The 16,540-nt window shown below is 38.4% G+C and overlaps 2 protein-coding genes across 3 annotated transcripts in view; one reads left to right on the top strand and one right to left on the bottom strand.

The window, feature by feature from the left end:
* FGF14 (fibroblast growth factor 14) overlaps positions 1 to 6,200 on the top strand; it is a 615,927-nt gene extending 609,727 nt beyond the window's left edge. For both annotated transcript variants that reach the window (XM_059995780.1, XM_059995781.1), the window contains exons 4-5: positions 15 to 213; positions 3,208 to 6,200. In XM_059995780.1, coding sequence (XP_059851763.1) covers positions 15 to 213; positions 3,208 to 3,344 — 336 coding nt within the window. In that variant the 3' untranslated portion in view covers positions 3,345 to 6,200. The remainder of the gene's footprint in view (positions 1 to 14; positions 214 to 3,207) is intronic.
* Positions 6,201 to 10,243: 4,043 nt separating this feature from the next.
* ITGBL1 (integrin subunit beta like 1) overlaps positions 10,244 to 16,540 on the bottom strand; it is a 119,076-nt gene continuing 112,779 nt past the window's right edge. Inside the window, exons 8-9 of the mRNA XM_059995485.1 lie at positions 11,584 to 11,697; positions 10,244 to 10,625 (exon numbers count right to left, since the gene is read on the bottom strand). Coding sequence (XP_059851468.1) covers positions 10,534 to 10,625; positions 11,584 to 11,697 — 206 coding nt within the window. The 3' untranslated portion in view covers positions 10,244 to 10,533. The remainder of the gene's footprint in view (positions 10,626 to 11,583; positions 11,698 to 16,540) is intronic.

The following is a 16,540-nucleotide window of genomic DNA, read 5'->3' as shown; positions in this document are numbered from 1 at the left end:
TTTTCTCTCAACAGGAACTTTTTACCCCTGAATGCAAGTTTAAAGAATCTGTTTTTGAAAACTATTATGTAATCTACTCATCGATGCTGTACAGACAACAGGAATCTGGTAGAGCCTGGTTTTTGGGATTGAACAAGGAAGGGCAAGTTATGAAAGGAAACAGAGTAAAGAAAACCAAGGCAGCAGCTCATTTTCTACCCAAGCCATTGGAAGGTGAGTGTTATGGGTGTTTTATCCTTATCAGATTTATCACACATTTATCTTTCACACTGATGACTCTACCATGGCCACAAGGAGCCCTCATGGAACGCTGGAAATGTTATCTTGATCTCAGTGGTGATTCACGGGTGTCTTCATAAGCTGTGCATCTAAGATTTGTACACTTTACTGTATATATGTATATGTGTGTTATATGTATATGTGTGTATATTATGTGTATATATATATATATATACACATACGCATATATTCCATTAATTTAAATGTGTCCATACTCATTTCTCATGTCTCAGATCCTCACTACCCCAACCTCTCTAGCCCCTAAATAATTTTAATTTAAATTTAAAATCTGCAATGACATTATAAAGCTGTGACTATGACAGTAGGTATACTAGAAAAACTAAGTTTTGCGTATTATGGAATGTTTGAGTATTTGCCCATTTTGCTATTATCTAGCTGAAAGTAACCACGTATTTGTGAATTAGTATAATTACAGGAAATATAAAGAGTTAATAAGTTGGCCTTTAAAGAACTTGTTGATATTAGATATCTCCCTTCCAAGCTGCATAATTGTTTAGTAAATTCAAATGTGGCTTGACCTGCTTTTACACTCAGCTGTAAGCAATGAAGCCTTCAGATTTACTTTGATTGGATTTCTGGAGAGGAGGCTACAAAATTGTAATTAATCAGAAACATCTGCACATTTCTCATTAAGGATTCTACCGGAATTTTATCTGTGTAACATTTGTTTAGGAACTACTAAAAGAAATTGATATTGAGGCTTTTCAAAAGTGTTTTTCTATTCAAATGCTTTTGTTTACCTTTTGCAGAAAATCAGACCTGCAATAACTAAGTAAACGTTTGAAGCCAGCTTACACGGTTCGATTTTTCTTTTTGTTTCTTATTCCTACAGGAAAGCATTAGCCATCAAGAGAAACGCATATTGGTTTTATAATCCATATTGTCTTTATAGGAATAAGATAATTTGAAATATTGGAAGTTAATTATCTGTGGATATATAATTCAGCTTTCAGTTTGCCTAGGTTTGGAAAACCAGTCTTGTTGGTTAATACCATCTTTATAATGTCAGTGATATTGACTATATCACTCTTAACTAAATTTGCCTCTACAACGAGTCATTGAAACGCAAACAATTAGCCACCAGGGCCTATCTAGGAAAGGAAAAATTATTCCAGTCTGAAATATGAGTGACTTATTCTCATTCTACGACAGATCATAAGGAAAATGAGAATAAAAATAAGAAATTAGAGGGTTTCTCTGTTCTTCCAAAATAACGTATCCATGATTTGGCTTTACCACTTCAAGTGAACTTTGAGACCGTCAGATATTCAAATGCGAGTGAAAAAAATTTAAAAACTAAGTCCGTAGCAACTCTACAAAAATCAGGCAAAATCTGGAAACCAGCTATTTAGTATATCCAGCAGGAAATATCTGAGACCCTAAAGATATGGGGTAGTAATATCACTCTGCATTTTATTAATACACTGAACTGTTGTGTGTATATGTGTTTGTTGTGTGTTTATGTATACATGAAGAAGAGAGAAATAGAATTTTCAAACAACTAGCAGACAGAAGTACTCTAAAGACAAGGCGGTATTATAAAGACAGGTTATCATATAGTGTAATTGATAAGGAAAATGAATTTCAAACTTTCAAAACCCGTACAGGATGTAAATTGTATCATTGGAATTCTTAGGGCAAATTAGATTCTTGATGAATTATTGGTGCTCTGGGGCCTTCATATTTCTTACACAGCTTCACTGCGTAGACGATCAAGATTAGCACTCTGATGCTGCTGTCGCCTAACTAAACGCCTGGTGGGAGTGAGGGACTGGAAAGTTTGTCAAGGATATGGATTAATCTCTTAATCCTCTTCACTTGCTAAGTCCTTTATGATAGGTCTGATACGCATGTGCTTTCAAGTCTGTGTGCTGCTGAAAGGTCTCACGCTGCATTTGCAAAAGGTGAAACCCTACCACCTTGAACATGTAGAATGCATATAGTGGTTCCTCCTAACAAAGCTTAAGTTCTCTTCGTAAAATATAGGCTTTCAAAACCCTAAAAAGCAGGTTGGGCAGCTCTAATTCGCTTGTCTTTCTGATGGCAGATGATTTTAACTCAGTGTTCCCCAAGCATCAGTCACCCTGAAATCTCCTTTCCCAGGATTCCCTGGAATCACTTGCAGAAAAGCCACATGAACTATTGTGATTAATGATATCACCAGATCAATTCCCCAGAGCTTCCTCAGACGTCATTCCCACTTGCCCTCTTGCCATTCTGTACTTCTGCCTTATATGACATCAATGACAGATTTTCATGATTATACCTGAAAATGAGGCATAAAAAATATAAAACACCCCACACTTGTCTTCAATTATTTAAGGGTCTCTTTGCATGATTTCGGGAGAGGAAATCTAAACAATGATCTCTGGAAGACCCTGGCTTAAGGAAAGGGAGTTGTCTGTATTGCTTTTATGGCTTTGAAGCTGAGAGTAGTGTGATTATATTGCCTTTGAAGCACTTGAGAGAAAAATTATTTAATGACCTGGGGTGTAAATACCTAGAATGGAAAAGATGAGTGAGAATGAGTTCCACGTGTTGACAGCGTGCAGTGGAAGGAAAGTCTTTTTCTCGCTGAACAAAGAGAATTAGGTTAAAGGCTTGCCGTTCTCACATAGTCCCTGTGGGGGGTGTGTGTGTGTGTGTGGCCACATCCCCCATTTAAACCTTCTCTCCTAGACAAACATGCACGTGCCCCCAGGTGCGTATTTTGGATACACAAACCAGAAAATGCAAAGGAAGTAATATTTTCTGTTTGGGGGCCGGATTTTACTGCTTTAAAACAGGAATTCCCTCTTGATGGGGTTACTTGACTTCAGGGAAAACGGGACTGGGCCAACGGCTGAGGTCTGTGTGTGAAGCTAACCAGGTAACATCTCCTTTTCCTCCTGCCCTCCCCGTCACTAGTTGCCATGTACCGAGAACCATCTTTGCATGACGTCGGAGAAACGGTCCCAAAAGCCGGGGTGACGCCGAGTAAAAGCACAAGCGCGTCTGCAATCATGAATGGAGGCAAACCAGTCAACAAAAGTAAGACGACATAGCCAGATCCTCACAGGTGTTGTGACTGACTCGCCCTGAGCACCGTTGAGTGATTTATCCTGGCCACAGCCTCCTGTTCCGGGGCCCAGGAGCAGCTGGCAGTAAGCAGACGCTTGCTCCCCGCTGGCTCGAACTTCTTGGTCGCAAGTGGATAAATCTCAACGTGTTGTGCCCTCACAACAAGAAGACACCTGGATAACCAGCTCAACTCAGACCATGGAATGCCCTACCAGATATGGAATGCCTTTTTAATATCTTTTCTGTGACTGTGACACTTCACGTGAATGACCTACTTCACAAGTCCACTCGATACCTTGCCTGCTGACAGCTCCCCATATTCCTTTTTGAGTCCCGTTTCGGCGAATTCCATGTGTTTAAGTTCGATTTTGTAGCACACAGATACTCTTGAGTAATTTCTAGTTAGATGCTGTAAACCTGTGCTATTATGGAGTTCTCTTCTTCCCGTTTTTACAGGGCTGCTGGCTCCACTGTCTGTGACCTTTTGCAGGGATTGTGTTCCTCTCAATCGTAACTTGTAGCGGTTGGCTTAGTTTGGAGAGCGATCAGGGAAACAGAAAGCCTTCTAAACCTATTATGACACATTGCATCTATAACGATTAAGAGTGTTGTCTCTGGCTCACACTACTGATGAAACACACATATATGCTCTGTCCAGTAGCAGATACTGTGCTCCCAAGGCCGCGTGGCCGGGCTGAGAAATGGGGTCAAACGCAGTCATGGGAAGCGCTCTATGATCTGGGTTTGACATCCCCCTTAGTTTCTTTGTGTGTGTGTGTGTTTTATACATATCACAAGCTTACTGGTAATGGTAACATTTGCCTTGCCCAGCGAGCAAGACCCACTGGTTTTTGAGAAAGTGGGTCCAAAGAACTCTGTAGGCCTTGTAGGCCTGATTAAGGTTCATTTTCATCTATGAATCCTCATTATTTGGAAAAAAGGAAAAAAAATCAATAATTACAACCTACAAGAATTGCGCTACCTAAATCCATTTCAGATAGAATCCTTCCTGTTTTTAATGAACCAAACTTAATGCCATCCCTGGTTTGGGCTGCATTCCACTCATACTCAGCAGAGCATGGGCAAGGCGGCTGTTGTGTTCTTTTCTGCAGCAGCAATGCAAACGTTAGTTATAAATTAGACTTTAATATTTTTGGTGTTTAACAAGTTTTTAAACTGGACATATTAGGAAAAAAATATTTTTTTTAGCTCAGCATGCTGAGTCAGGTACTGTGTAATTCACCAGTCCATACCTCTGACTCAGCTTCTCAGGCCCCTGTGGCCCAATGGCTGAGTTAGAGGTGCCTTGCCATGATCTCAGAATGCAGTCTGTTGAATTATTCTAGATTAAAACTAAAGACAAACCAACATGTTCAAACATCAGGTTTTCGGTCCATCTTTTTTTTTTTTTGCTGTTCTTTGATTTTGCTTAACTTCCTTTGGAATTTAATACTGCTGAATTCTGAGCTTAGGGAAGACAACGACTAAGAAAGTCCATGAATAGTTGACTCCACAGTGAAGAAACCATGCAAAATGTTCAATATTGGATATAAAGAGTTTCAAAATGTTTGCTACTAAGCTGTTTGGAAATATATTTGTTAACTCTGTGTATACTTAATTTCAATGTTTTCTCCTCAGAAGAGTTAACTGAGACCAAACTGAACCTCATTTATAGAAAACTATACGTGGGATCAATGAACTGGCCTCTTGTTATTATTTCCATGTGGAAGGATGACCCAGTCGCCATTTTCTCCCATCTGCATTGTATTTACTGGGAAATTATTTTGTCACTGCTTTCCTAAGTCTCCATGACAGCCCTTGCCCAGCATTTAAAAATTTTGGCCTGCTTAGCTGATTAAAGATTTACTATCAATTTAACTGTTTATGCTTATTTCATTTTCGTATTGAATTCCACTTTAATAAATAAAATGTTAGCATAAACGTTTGAGTAGATTTATTGTCGATAGTGCTAAAGTACAACAAAATGCTTCTTTTGACCTCTCTTGATTTCTTGTTACACCATTTTAAAGCTTATTATTTTTAACAGGCTAAGTTAGAATACATTAGATGAATTTCATTAACCAATTGTTTAGGGAAGACATATATTCCATAATATGTGGCAACTTGAAATTCCAATTAGATGGACTTACCCTACTGCGCACAGGCACACACACACACACATCAAACAACCCCACCTATGTTTTTGGTAATCAGCCCTACTTGCTGGTTTCTTTTTCCCCTGTAAGCTTGTTTATTGGTTAAAATTATGACAAGATTTATTTTTGTAAGTGACTGAGATTTCAGTAAATGTGTATCTGTTTTGTTTTTTACATGAGTTATCGATAAGGGCGTTTATCCCTATGAATGGATGTCAAAATACTTTCTTCTAATATATGTTTAGACGTATCGCAGAGGGGTCCTTGTTATTTGTGATTTAGTTAGATCATTTCCTCTGTGTCTGGTCTGACCTGTTGCATGGAACGAGGACAGCACTGATGAACTGCATGTTGTAGGACCTGTGTATCAAGAACCATTGGTGTGTATTAATCTACATACAAAGAGTTTGTCTGCATTGTACAGTTTCTGTGTTGAATATCATTTGTTGTATTCATAAATACAACATATTGAATAAAATATTTATATGACGGCATATTCAAACACATTGAACAACTTTATGTAATGAAATGGCACTGCATCACCCACATAGAGAAATGGCATGTAAATAAGTTTGGTAAACTCATTTTCCCCCTTTACCATGCCAAAGAAAATTTTAGCTCTTTGATGATACCTCTCTTGCTATTTTTCCAGGATAAGACTCCACCATTTTCTCCCCTCAAAAACTGTTTGCTGTTTTAAGTAAGTGCAATCTGTCACCTTTGGTGTTCTGTACAGTAAATCTGATGGAATTCATTTGTATTTAGAGAACACCACATGTTCTGTACCTCCATGTACATATGTCGATCTTATCAACTCTTTCCAATATCACATTCCTTTTGCATCCATATCTGGTGTGAGAGGGTTATGTCTACTGATTTGTTATGGTAGCTGTTCCATTCATTCCTCAACAACGCTCTGGAATGTTCATTGTTTTGATATTTCAGGTGACATCATTTTATTTTCCTGTAAGTTTGCTTTCTAAAATACTTTGCTACAACTTTACTTGGAAAAATTATAGAAGAGATGCAAATGGTTCAGCCTATATAAAGAGTAAAATGGAACTGAGCATCATGTCATTACAAATCTTGGAGAATTTAGAGATTCGTGCTCTAAATGTTCCCTTGCCCTGAGTGTTTGGGGTAAGGGCTGGCTTCAAGATGGGCCCACAAGACTGCTGCAGTCCGTCTAACTGTTTGCCTCTTGGAGAGTAAGAAGAGTTTCTTTATCACACCTGGCCAGTTGCTTAATGAATGCCTAAAGCACTACAACAGTCTGCTGTTTTCAGGATGACCAACATCAGATTTGGTTCTTTTTTAAAAAACAACAAGAAAAAAACTTCTCTCTTTTTAAGTTAGACATGTATCACTTCATTTAAAGTTTTCTCCCTAATATTAGAGTGAGAGTTAACATTTGAAGGAGAGACCAGATTGACTAAGAAATCCATTTTAGAAGGAATTGAAAATCATTAAAAATTATTTTCAATGTTATTTCAGAACAAGACTATACCCAGGGCAAGCTTTTGAGCTAAACACAGGCATATCAAACTCCAGGTGTGAAGAGCATTACTTTGGAGTGAAATACATTTCATAGTGTAGCTCTCTTAGCTTACAAAGTGGCACACAGGGCCTGCTGACTCTCTCGAATACTCAGTAGGGTTTCAAAGGTTTGATAGTGAATCTGCAAACAAAGACTGAGTTATGTTTTTGTTTTTACCTGGTTTTCTCTATCATTTGGTCTAATTCCCACGTTGTGTTTGCATTTGAGGTCGTGGAGGCCATTCCTTCCAATGCGCGGTAGGAATCTAGATTAGCTCAGAGTCCAGGAAGACAACAGGATATAGTGATTCTCTTAGATCTTAGGACATTAGTAGAATCTTATTAAAAAGTCCTTTATGGAAGAATTCCTCAGTGATGGTTAGCCAAGCAAGCAGGGTTGGTGCCAACACCATCTGCAAACTTGTCGCATCTTTCCCAGTGGACATTAATCCCACCATAACTGCCGACCAACTTAAACAAGCCAACAAAATTTGCATATTTTCCCTCCACCTATTACAAGTTTGTTCTTGCCCTGCCTTTTATTTGAAGAGGGAGTTTTTATCTTAGTAATGGAATCAAAAGTCAAAGTACAAAATAACATTTAAGAAGGTTAGAATCTATGTCTTTACATGTAACTATGTTTATTTTTCTCCAACTTAAACATGTAAATTAAATCACTTCTTAATAGATCTATTGATGTTTCATTGCTAGAGACAAAACCACACATAAAAACACGCACAAGAACTGTTATAGCAGACAGAAAGAGGTAAAAAGAAAATATTTGTTTTAAAAGAAAAATATTCATTAGAGTTTAGGTACCATGTGACTTATGCTATAATTCAGCTTTGGTTCAATAATTCATGGCTAAATGAACCACAGAATATAGCTGACTATAATAGATTTTGTCAAAAAATTTGGACAAATCACATTCTGAACTTTATAATAAAGTAATTTCTCCATATTTAAACTTCTTAAAGAGCATAAATGCTGAGGACATTTTTCTTACATGAAAATATAAAAAGAGCAGCATTCTTGCTGAAGGGATAACAAATATAGAGAATGAGAAGAAACATAAGACACACCTAGGGTAACGTGATGAGACAGGAAACTAAGGGCCGTACCAGTAGAGCAGGATGGCAAACTACTGCTTAGCTGCAAGCCAAATACAGCTTGCAATCTGTTTCTTATGGCCCAGGAGCTCAGAATGAGGTTTTTTTATTTTTTCCATTTTAAAGTATTAAACATGAACAGACAAGAATCTTCTATAGAGATGTATGTGACCCACAGTCTAAAATATTTACTATCTGGTCCTTTATAGAAAGCAGGGTTCTGCAAGAGGGGAAACTGAAAGTCATTTGTATTATGATGGCTGGATAAGGTAATGAATTCCAATGTTTGTGCATCATCACATAAGGCATCAAAATTGCAACTGAACAATGATAACAGATTTGTTTGAGGCTTAAAGTGTTTAGATAGAGGAGAGGAAAGAGTACAATCTATCATTTCTTGACTCCTTATGGTCCCCTCACTTTATAAAAACTGATATATCAATTGACATACTTAATAATAGAGATACAATTTACATGGTTGCATTCCTTAATCTCAGGATAGAGATGACAATTTTATAAATCTCTTCAAGTATGAGAACACTATTAGTACTATAAAAATCAGCATCAGTTAAATTTTCTCTTAAATAATTTTCAATATCAAATTTTTAAGTAACTCAGCAGATACATATTTTCCTTACCTTTGGTGATTTGACTTAGAAAAGTCCAAGCCACGACTCTAGAATATTTACATCAAGTAAAATTTCCAAGCAAAAATTTTCATCTTAAACAATATGGAAATGATTTTGTTACATTATTCTAGGATTTTACAAAATATAAATCACATTTAGAAAAAAAGTGGGGTTTTTATTAGCTCTAAATAATTAAAGGTTGCCTAAACTAATGTGTATAAGTAGACTTAACTGTAAATATGTAAGGGAAGTCCAAATTATTGTACATTTTCATAAAGCAATGTGAATTTCATACAGAGCAGAATTTCACCATTAAGAAAATAAACATTTTGTTCTTATTATTGAGTGAATATTTGTAATTTCTATTTCAGCCATTTCTGGATTTTTTAAAAATCCTCTGAGCTTTTGAGACTTTTTATTATAGTATCTCTTCTTGATTTCTTTGCATGTCCCTACTTTTCCAGTAAGTCGTGTATCCTTATAAATAAGAATCTTTTAAGAGAAGTGAATGTGTATTTCAGGCCCATCATATATCTAACTATATGTTGTCTTTTTAAAAGGCAAGTTACCATGGAGTAAACAGTGAAAAAAATCGTATTTCTTGTATATGTAACCCTTGCCCAGTTTTTAAAAATGTTCTAGAAACAGAAAATAGATACCCCTGAATAAAAATTCATTTTGGGGGTTAATCCTCAGTAGGCAAATACACAGAATATAAGCAACTTATGTCACCATTTATTAAAAATGTCAAATTTTGCATTTTTCATATCTTCCTTAATCTTAAAGAGTCTTTTTTGGAGTGAGTTTATTTTTAATTTTTTTAAAACTTTTTTTTTTTTGATGTGGACCATTTGTAAAGTGTTTACTGAAGTTGTTACAATATTGCTTCTGTTTTATGTTTTGTGTTTTTTTTTTGTTTGGTTTTGTTTTGTTTTTTGGCCATGAGACGTGGGATCTTAGCTCCCCGACCAGGGATTGAACCTGCACCCCCTGCATTGGAAGGTGAAGACTTAACCACTGGACCGCCAGGGAAGTCCCTTTTGTGAATTTAAAGTGGGACTAGACAAATGACAAATGACTTAATGGCTAAAATGACCAGTTTTTTTTTTTTCAAAAGCACTGGTTATGTAGTTTCTGCCTGCTCCCCTAGCCCACGTGTGTTTGTATACCACATACCTCATGTCTCCATAGGAAATACTGGCAAAATATGGTCAATGGATTTATGTGAGGATATATCTTCTCCTCAGACTCCAATATGGTCTTTCTTGTATAGGGGTGTGCATTTCTAACAACCGTGTAACTCAGGGTTTCTCAGCTCAGGCACCACTGATACTTGAAGTCAGATAATTCTTTGCTGTGGGAGATTGTCCTGCACCAGAGGATGTTTGCAGCATCCCTGGCCTCCACCCACTAGATGCCCACAGCACGCCCTCCCACCCCACCCAGTGGGACAATGAAAATTGTCTGTAGACATTGCCAAATGTCTTCTGGGTGGTAAAGTTGCCCTTGTTGAGAACCACTGATGTAAATTAAGGTAGAAAAAAATTTTTCTGGCATTATTTACATCAGAATTTGCTTAACTCATCTTTAATGGGTACCCAGATTTCACTGAGGCATTCAGAAATAGAAAAACATACAATGGTCTGTTTGACCTGTCCTAGGGATGATTATATATGGTTCCCTCTGCATTTATATGTTCTAATGGCCTAGAAAAATAAGAATCCAGTTCTCTGCCATGGATTATTAAGGATATTCTGTGCCGAGCCAGATTTCACATGCATTTCCGTTCCATCCATCCCAGCATTCACAGTTTCCACAGCTACAGATTCCATTCCCTGCAATAAAGTACACAGGGGAGTCATTATCATGATCGAAAGTCACCAAGTTAAAATATGTTATTCTAAACCACAGCAGTTCATAATCAAGACCATTTCATTCATCCTCTGCAGATTTTCTTATTCTGTTCTGTAGCCATCTTACCATTATCTTGTTTAGCAGCAATGGGAAATGTGATTTTTCACATAATTAATGGCATCTGCTTGATGCTACCATCTGTGTATCATCTAATAGTGACCATCCTGTGTCACTCCAGGTGGCTTCCATGTCATAATTTTGTTTTCCTGTAGAGAGCAAGTTATGTCTGACTTATGAATAAATGCTAAAAACCATAAAGTCTCCTGACATAGAATGAGGTAAGCTGAGGAATCAGCTAGAAGAGGAGCCTTGTGCCACAGGGACGGACAAGACAGTGAATGTCTAGCTTAATGACATACACAAGCATTCATCTTTTACCTTCAACTAGAAACAAGGAGAACAAACATAACGTGTCTCCCTTTCCCCTGTAACTTGTTCAAGCAGATGTATTTTATAACCAATTATCAGGATTCAATAACTTGGGAGAGCAGTAGCTATGACACTGCTAAGTCTCCCTCATCCCCGCAACACACACACCCCACTCCTTGCAGCCAACCAATACATCAACCGTCTTTGAATTAGTGGTACCTGGGTCCTGTTTAAAATAATACTCCATTCCCTACACCAGGCTCAAAGTAAAATGGTTGTCCAGACGATTATTTTCTCTTTTCAACATATAACTGCATATGTGTGAGTTGAGGGCGTGGTTACTTTTGTCTGCCAATGCCCACTCCCCTTCTGCGGTGACTTCCTGTGAACAGTGGGTCTTGATTACACGGACGCTCTCCTGCCCAGCTGTCTACGGCAGTACACGGTGGGTATCATCTGTCTTTATTGCCAGCTGTGACATAGAACAGTTAGGGTAGGTTGATACTGCACCTGTGCAAATGAGACCATCATGTTTGTCGCAGTCCCTGTCATCACAGTCGCAGAATTCTCCCGAAATATACCATTCTTCAGCAGAACAAATGCACTTCCCACAGTGACAAGAACCTGAAATCACAAAGGGCACTACTTGCTGTCACCACTTAACTAAAGGTTTCCGTCTAGAACAGAATATCATCAGTGCAGCGACAATAGACTTCTAATAACCTATCCTCCAAAGGGAAAAGTTTATTGAATAGCCGGTCGCTCAGAGGGGAGCCTGACTTACTGTAATTCGTAAAGGTTATCCAGGAAAGGCTTCATTATGGATCTAGACAGTTGCAATTAGCCTTGAGCAAATGTTCCATGGCCCAGCCTGGTTGAAATGTCAGTGAGAGCAGAATGTGGTTGATTCTTATAGATGGCCTTCCAAAAAAGGTATTCAAAAATAGATGTTTTTATTTTCTGAATTGAATCATGCTTTAAAGGTGCTTGTTTTTAAAGGAATTGAATAGCAAGTTCTAATAAGAGGGGATGCATTTATTAATAAAAGAAATACTAAATTATTGTGCTTACAACTCTGGATTTTTGTTTACATGATTTTCTTAAAATACGGACACGCCTGTATATTGGGTAGCTCTTTTATTTATTTATTTATTTTTTGTGATACGCGGGCCTCTCACTGTTGTGGCCTCTCCCTTTGCAGAGCACAGGCTCCGGACACGCAGGCTCAGCGGCCATGGCTCACGGGCCCAGCCGCTCCGCGGCATGTGGGATCTTCCCGGACCGGGGCACGAACCCGTGTCCCCTGCATCGGCAGGCGGACTCTCAACCACTGCGCCACCAGGGAAGCCCTTGGGTAGCTCTTTAAAGTGCTAAAAATACACACATAATAACTCATGTATATTCAACTTATCAGATTTCATTCTCAGGATTTCCTGCCATAATCAAGGATAGCTCTAATCTCCCCAAAATGTTCATCTTTTATGAGGCTCTAGGTCCAACCACCTTTTCCATTACTTTACACATCCCCTCTTTTTAATTAATTATTTAATTAATGTCACTAATTAAAAAATTCCTCTAGTTATTAAAAACATTTTGGTTTGCTGAGAAATAATTTTATTAATTATTTAAATATGTTTAAAAGAAGAGAAAATATATGGATTAAATGGTGTCACAAAGGGAAGAAAGCTCTCACAGTCTACATGTCTTCATCTGATGGCCCATAAAACCCCACATGGCAAAATTACGTCTACAACCACAGTAAAGACACCTTTAAAATTTAAAGGAAAACACATAAAAAGGACTTCCCCTTCCTTCTATTTCCTTGGACGGGTTAGTCTTTCCAAACATGCTTTCCTTCTACTGAAAGATGCTTATCACTAAATTGTTCTGGTCAAAAATCACCTTAAGAGATTGTGAAGTAGAAAAAAGTACTTTGACCTATTTAACAAAATTCCAGACTCGGTAAGTTCAAAATTTGTCGGAGAGGGGCAGGAATCAATCATTAGTGCCTCTAGGAAGCACAGTGCTTAAAAAATGAGTTAACAAACTGAGTGAGTAAAGTGGCTAGAGAAAAGGATTTCCTCATACCATGGAATCAGGAAAGGATCTGTATAAACGTATCTCGAGCATTAAGCACTATGTGGTATTTCATATCATGGAAATGACTATCTGCATTTTAGTGGCAAAAATCCCCAATGGCCAAGTTAAACCTTCCACATTCCTTGTCATGTGGAAAGTAAGGGAGTACTAGTTATGTGCTCAGAGCTGGGTTTACCTTTGTTAAGTCCTTGCTTAAGCACAGCATGATTTCATTTGTCTTGACTTGCCTTCCTGAGGGTCTTGGTTGCTTTGCATTTTCTTGAGTGAAATCGAGACAACTTTCAGTTCTGATGAGTGACTGACAGCCTGATGGTTGCTTAGGAACCAGTGAGCGAGGCCTTCTGGCTCAGTCTGTGAGGAAGGCTGGCTCCCTCCCGGTCTCATTCAGGTACAGTGTTACCTTATTTTAGAGATTTATCCTAGTTTTAAAGATTTCTTTCAAATTTCTAGGTATGGAAGTGTGCACCATTCAACTGCTCATTTAGTAAATGGTTAGCAACATATCTGCAAAAAAAACCCCAAAAAACAAAAAAACAACTTGGGACATTTCATTGAAATTTCCTCAGAAAGCACCATATTTCGTGCTTTATTTCCATGAGTAATTACTGGAAGAACTGGATTGTTTTCAGTTGTTTCTAAAATAGTATTTCCTTTGCATTCCAAAATTATTTCTACAAAGCAGCAGAAGTAAATGACTTTATCTGTCCATGATAGTCACATCTTATGCCTAGGATATTTTTTTTGTATTTTGTCACAATTCATGAAAAGATCTCACATTTCATTTTTAAACTTAACCTCTGGCCTTGGAACTATTTTAATTACTGCTCTTGCTTCTGGAATGCTTAGCTTCAGTCTATAGCAAAGTATTTTCCTAAAACTGGTAAGCTCAGCTAAAGTTAATATGGTATCATGGAGAGACCATTTGACAAATAAATTCCAGTTCCAAAAGTCTACTAGTCACTGAAATACTTAAAGTGAAAAATGGGGACTGATTTTTGTATGTGCTAAAAAAAGCAGCTTTTCTCAGGCAGCGTTTTCCCAGCTGTGTTGTTCTCTACTGTCTGTGTCTCTCAGAGGTAGGAAGTTCTTCTGCTTGTGAAACTAGGAATAGCATGTAATACTAACACATTGTGGTCATTATTAGGGCCTCTGATAGCAGCGCCTTGGTTGTAAAGTGCTCTGTTTTCATCAGTAACTGGGGGTCAAACTGCCCATCTCTAGAAAGGGAAAAACTTAGGCAAAGGATTCTGTCAGTCAGGCACAGGCCACATGACTGCCAAGAGGGGAGCAACTGTTCAGCTCAGCTGGCCGGGCTCCACTCACATCCATGAGACCCAGTCCAGCTATAGGGAGAAGCTGGCTCATCTTGGCAGGATCTCTAGGGTACTAAGTTCACGACCACAATATCACTGACCCATTTATTGTCTTTCTTAGTATAAGGACCCTAAAGAGTGCTCTGATCTCCCTTCTGTGCTTCCCACTGGCTTCCATTCCTCGGGAATCAGCCACATTTTCTCATTTGTCTTCAGAGCATCCTTAGGACACAAGAAGGGGAAAGAAATGAAATTCTTCTGCCTTCAAAGATGAGAAAATGAAAGTACATCAGTTAACCTAAGATTCCTATCTGATTCAATCTACTCTTGTACCTACCTACCTGTGATGCCTCTCCCGGGGAAAAAAAACAAAAACAAAAAAAACTTTCATATAGTTTCAAAAAATGAGTTGTGTGTCCTACAGATCTGCCCCAACAGCCATATCGGTGAGGCAACTAGAGCATGGAGTGAAGACTGGTTTTTGAACCATGACTTTCACCCTTTCTCTTTTCCAGAGATGGAGAACGGGTCGGGTGGAGGGGAGGGATAGGTGGTGGAGGTACCGTGGACTTAATCTGGACGATGCATTACTCGAGTATCAACGTAAGAGTGTAAGGGGTCATTAAGCGACATGCAGTTAATCATTGTCACACAAAAGCATCTTTAAGGATATCAGAGTGGATCACCTAGATCTGGGTTGAAGTTATCAGGGTAAGAAGGTTATTGTGTATTCTTGGATCCAAATAAATAAATCCCCAAACAAACAGCCTATAAATTATATCACATATTCCGCAAAGGTAGCTAAGTTTAGGGGAGACCTGGCTCTGAGATCGTCTCTGGTTATTCCCGCAAACAACTGAGTATAAGGGCGAGGCACCTTTGTTAGCTGCCCCATTAACAGAGTCGGACTTTCTTTTTCATCCATCAAGCCTGACAAAATGCTGCAACCCGACATCCCAGCAGGCAGATTTCACTATTGTACTAACTCTTCCATCTGTTATGAGGGTCACGACAATGTGTATCTTGTTTTAAATTTTTCTATGGAGTGATTTATTGTCTTGGCTATAAATTTGTAAAGAAATAAAATGCTATTTCTTCATCGTCTCCTGAGGTGACAGCTTTATTCACAGCTCCTGGGGAGCAAACATTTCAGCCTCGTTTTTTTCTGCTGGAAACACTCAGCCGGGTCTAGGCTGCTAAGTGCTGTGCCCTGGGGATCTCAGGCCCACTACTCACACCTGCCCCGTGATCGGAGAAAGAAAAAGACTCGATTCCCTTTGTGAAAATCGGGGTGAGGGGTTTTCATTTACAAATTTGAAGACAAAGTACATGGCATTCTGGCAAGTCCATGAGATGTATCCAGAAATACATGGCCCCAGTTTAAATAACTCAGAAGGGATTTCCTTCTCTGCCACCATGTTGAAGACCCTTAGCCTATGGCCCCAGTTTACATAACTTGGAAGGGATTTAATAGTCCAGCATGGATTCTTCCAGAATAGGAAGAGAAGAAAGGAGCCCACAGCCAGCTGCTGCCAACACTAGGCATGCCAGTATCATCACTAACAGCAATCTCAAAACGTACAGCCTCGAGGCAGGTTTTACATTTCCTTCCGAGTTTAAAACTCTCTACCCGTTGAAGGATAAAAAATAGTTTAGACAAATATGCTGTCAACTCTTCATTGATACATGGATATATTTCCCACCACCCAAAGCAAACAATTTCAAAAGGCATTAACTAGAGAGATTTTCTTGTTCTGTTTTGTTTCATTTTGAGGAAATGCCTTTGGGCCAATATTTAGTCAACCTATTTTTTTTTTTTTTTTTACATTTTCTACATTTATGAGGCTAAAAAATGAGTCACTCTCCTATGAATGTAATGACTTTAATAAGAATGTTTATTTCTTGAAAAGGGACAACAACTCCTTCGGAATTAAATTCAGTTTGGGCAATGACAGAGTGCTATTCACTAGTCCAGTGAGCATGGTTTTGTGTTTTCTTCCAGTACCCGCAACTGGACATAACTTAGCCAAGACCTGCTTAGGGACACTGTTAAT

The sequence above is a fragment of the Delphinus delphis genome, chromosome 18 (genome assembly GCF_949987515.2).
Source record: "Delphinus delphis chromosome 18, mDelDel1.2, whole genome shotgun sequence".
In the NCBI taxonomy this organism is placed as follows: domain Eukaryota; kingdom Metazoa; phylum Chordata; class Mammalia; order Artiodactyla; family Delphinidae; genus Delphinus; species Delphinus delphis.
This window is presented reverse-complemented; position numbering and strand designations above follow the sequence as displayed.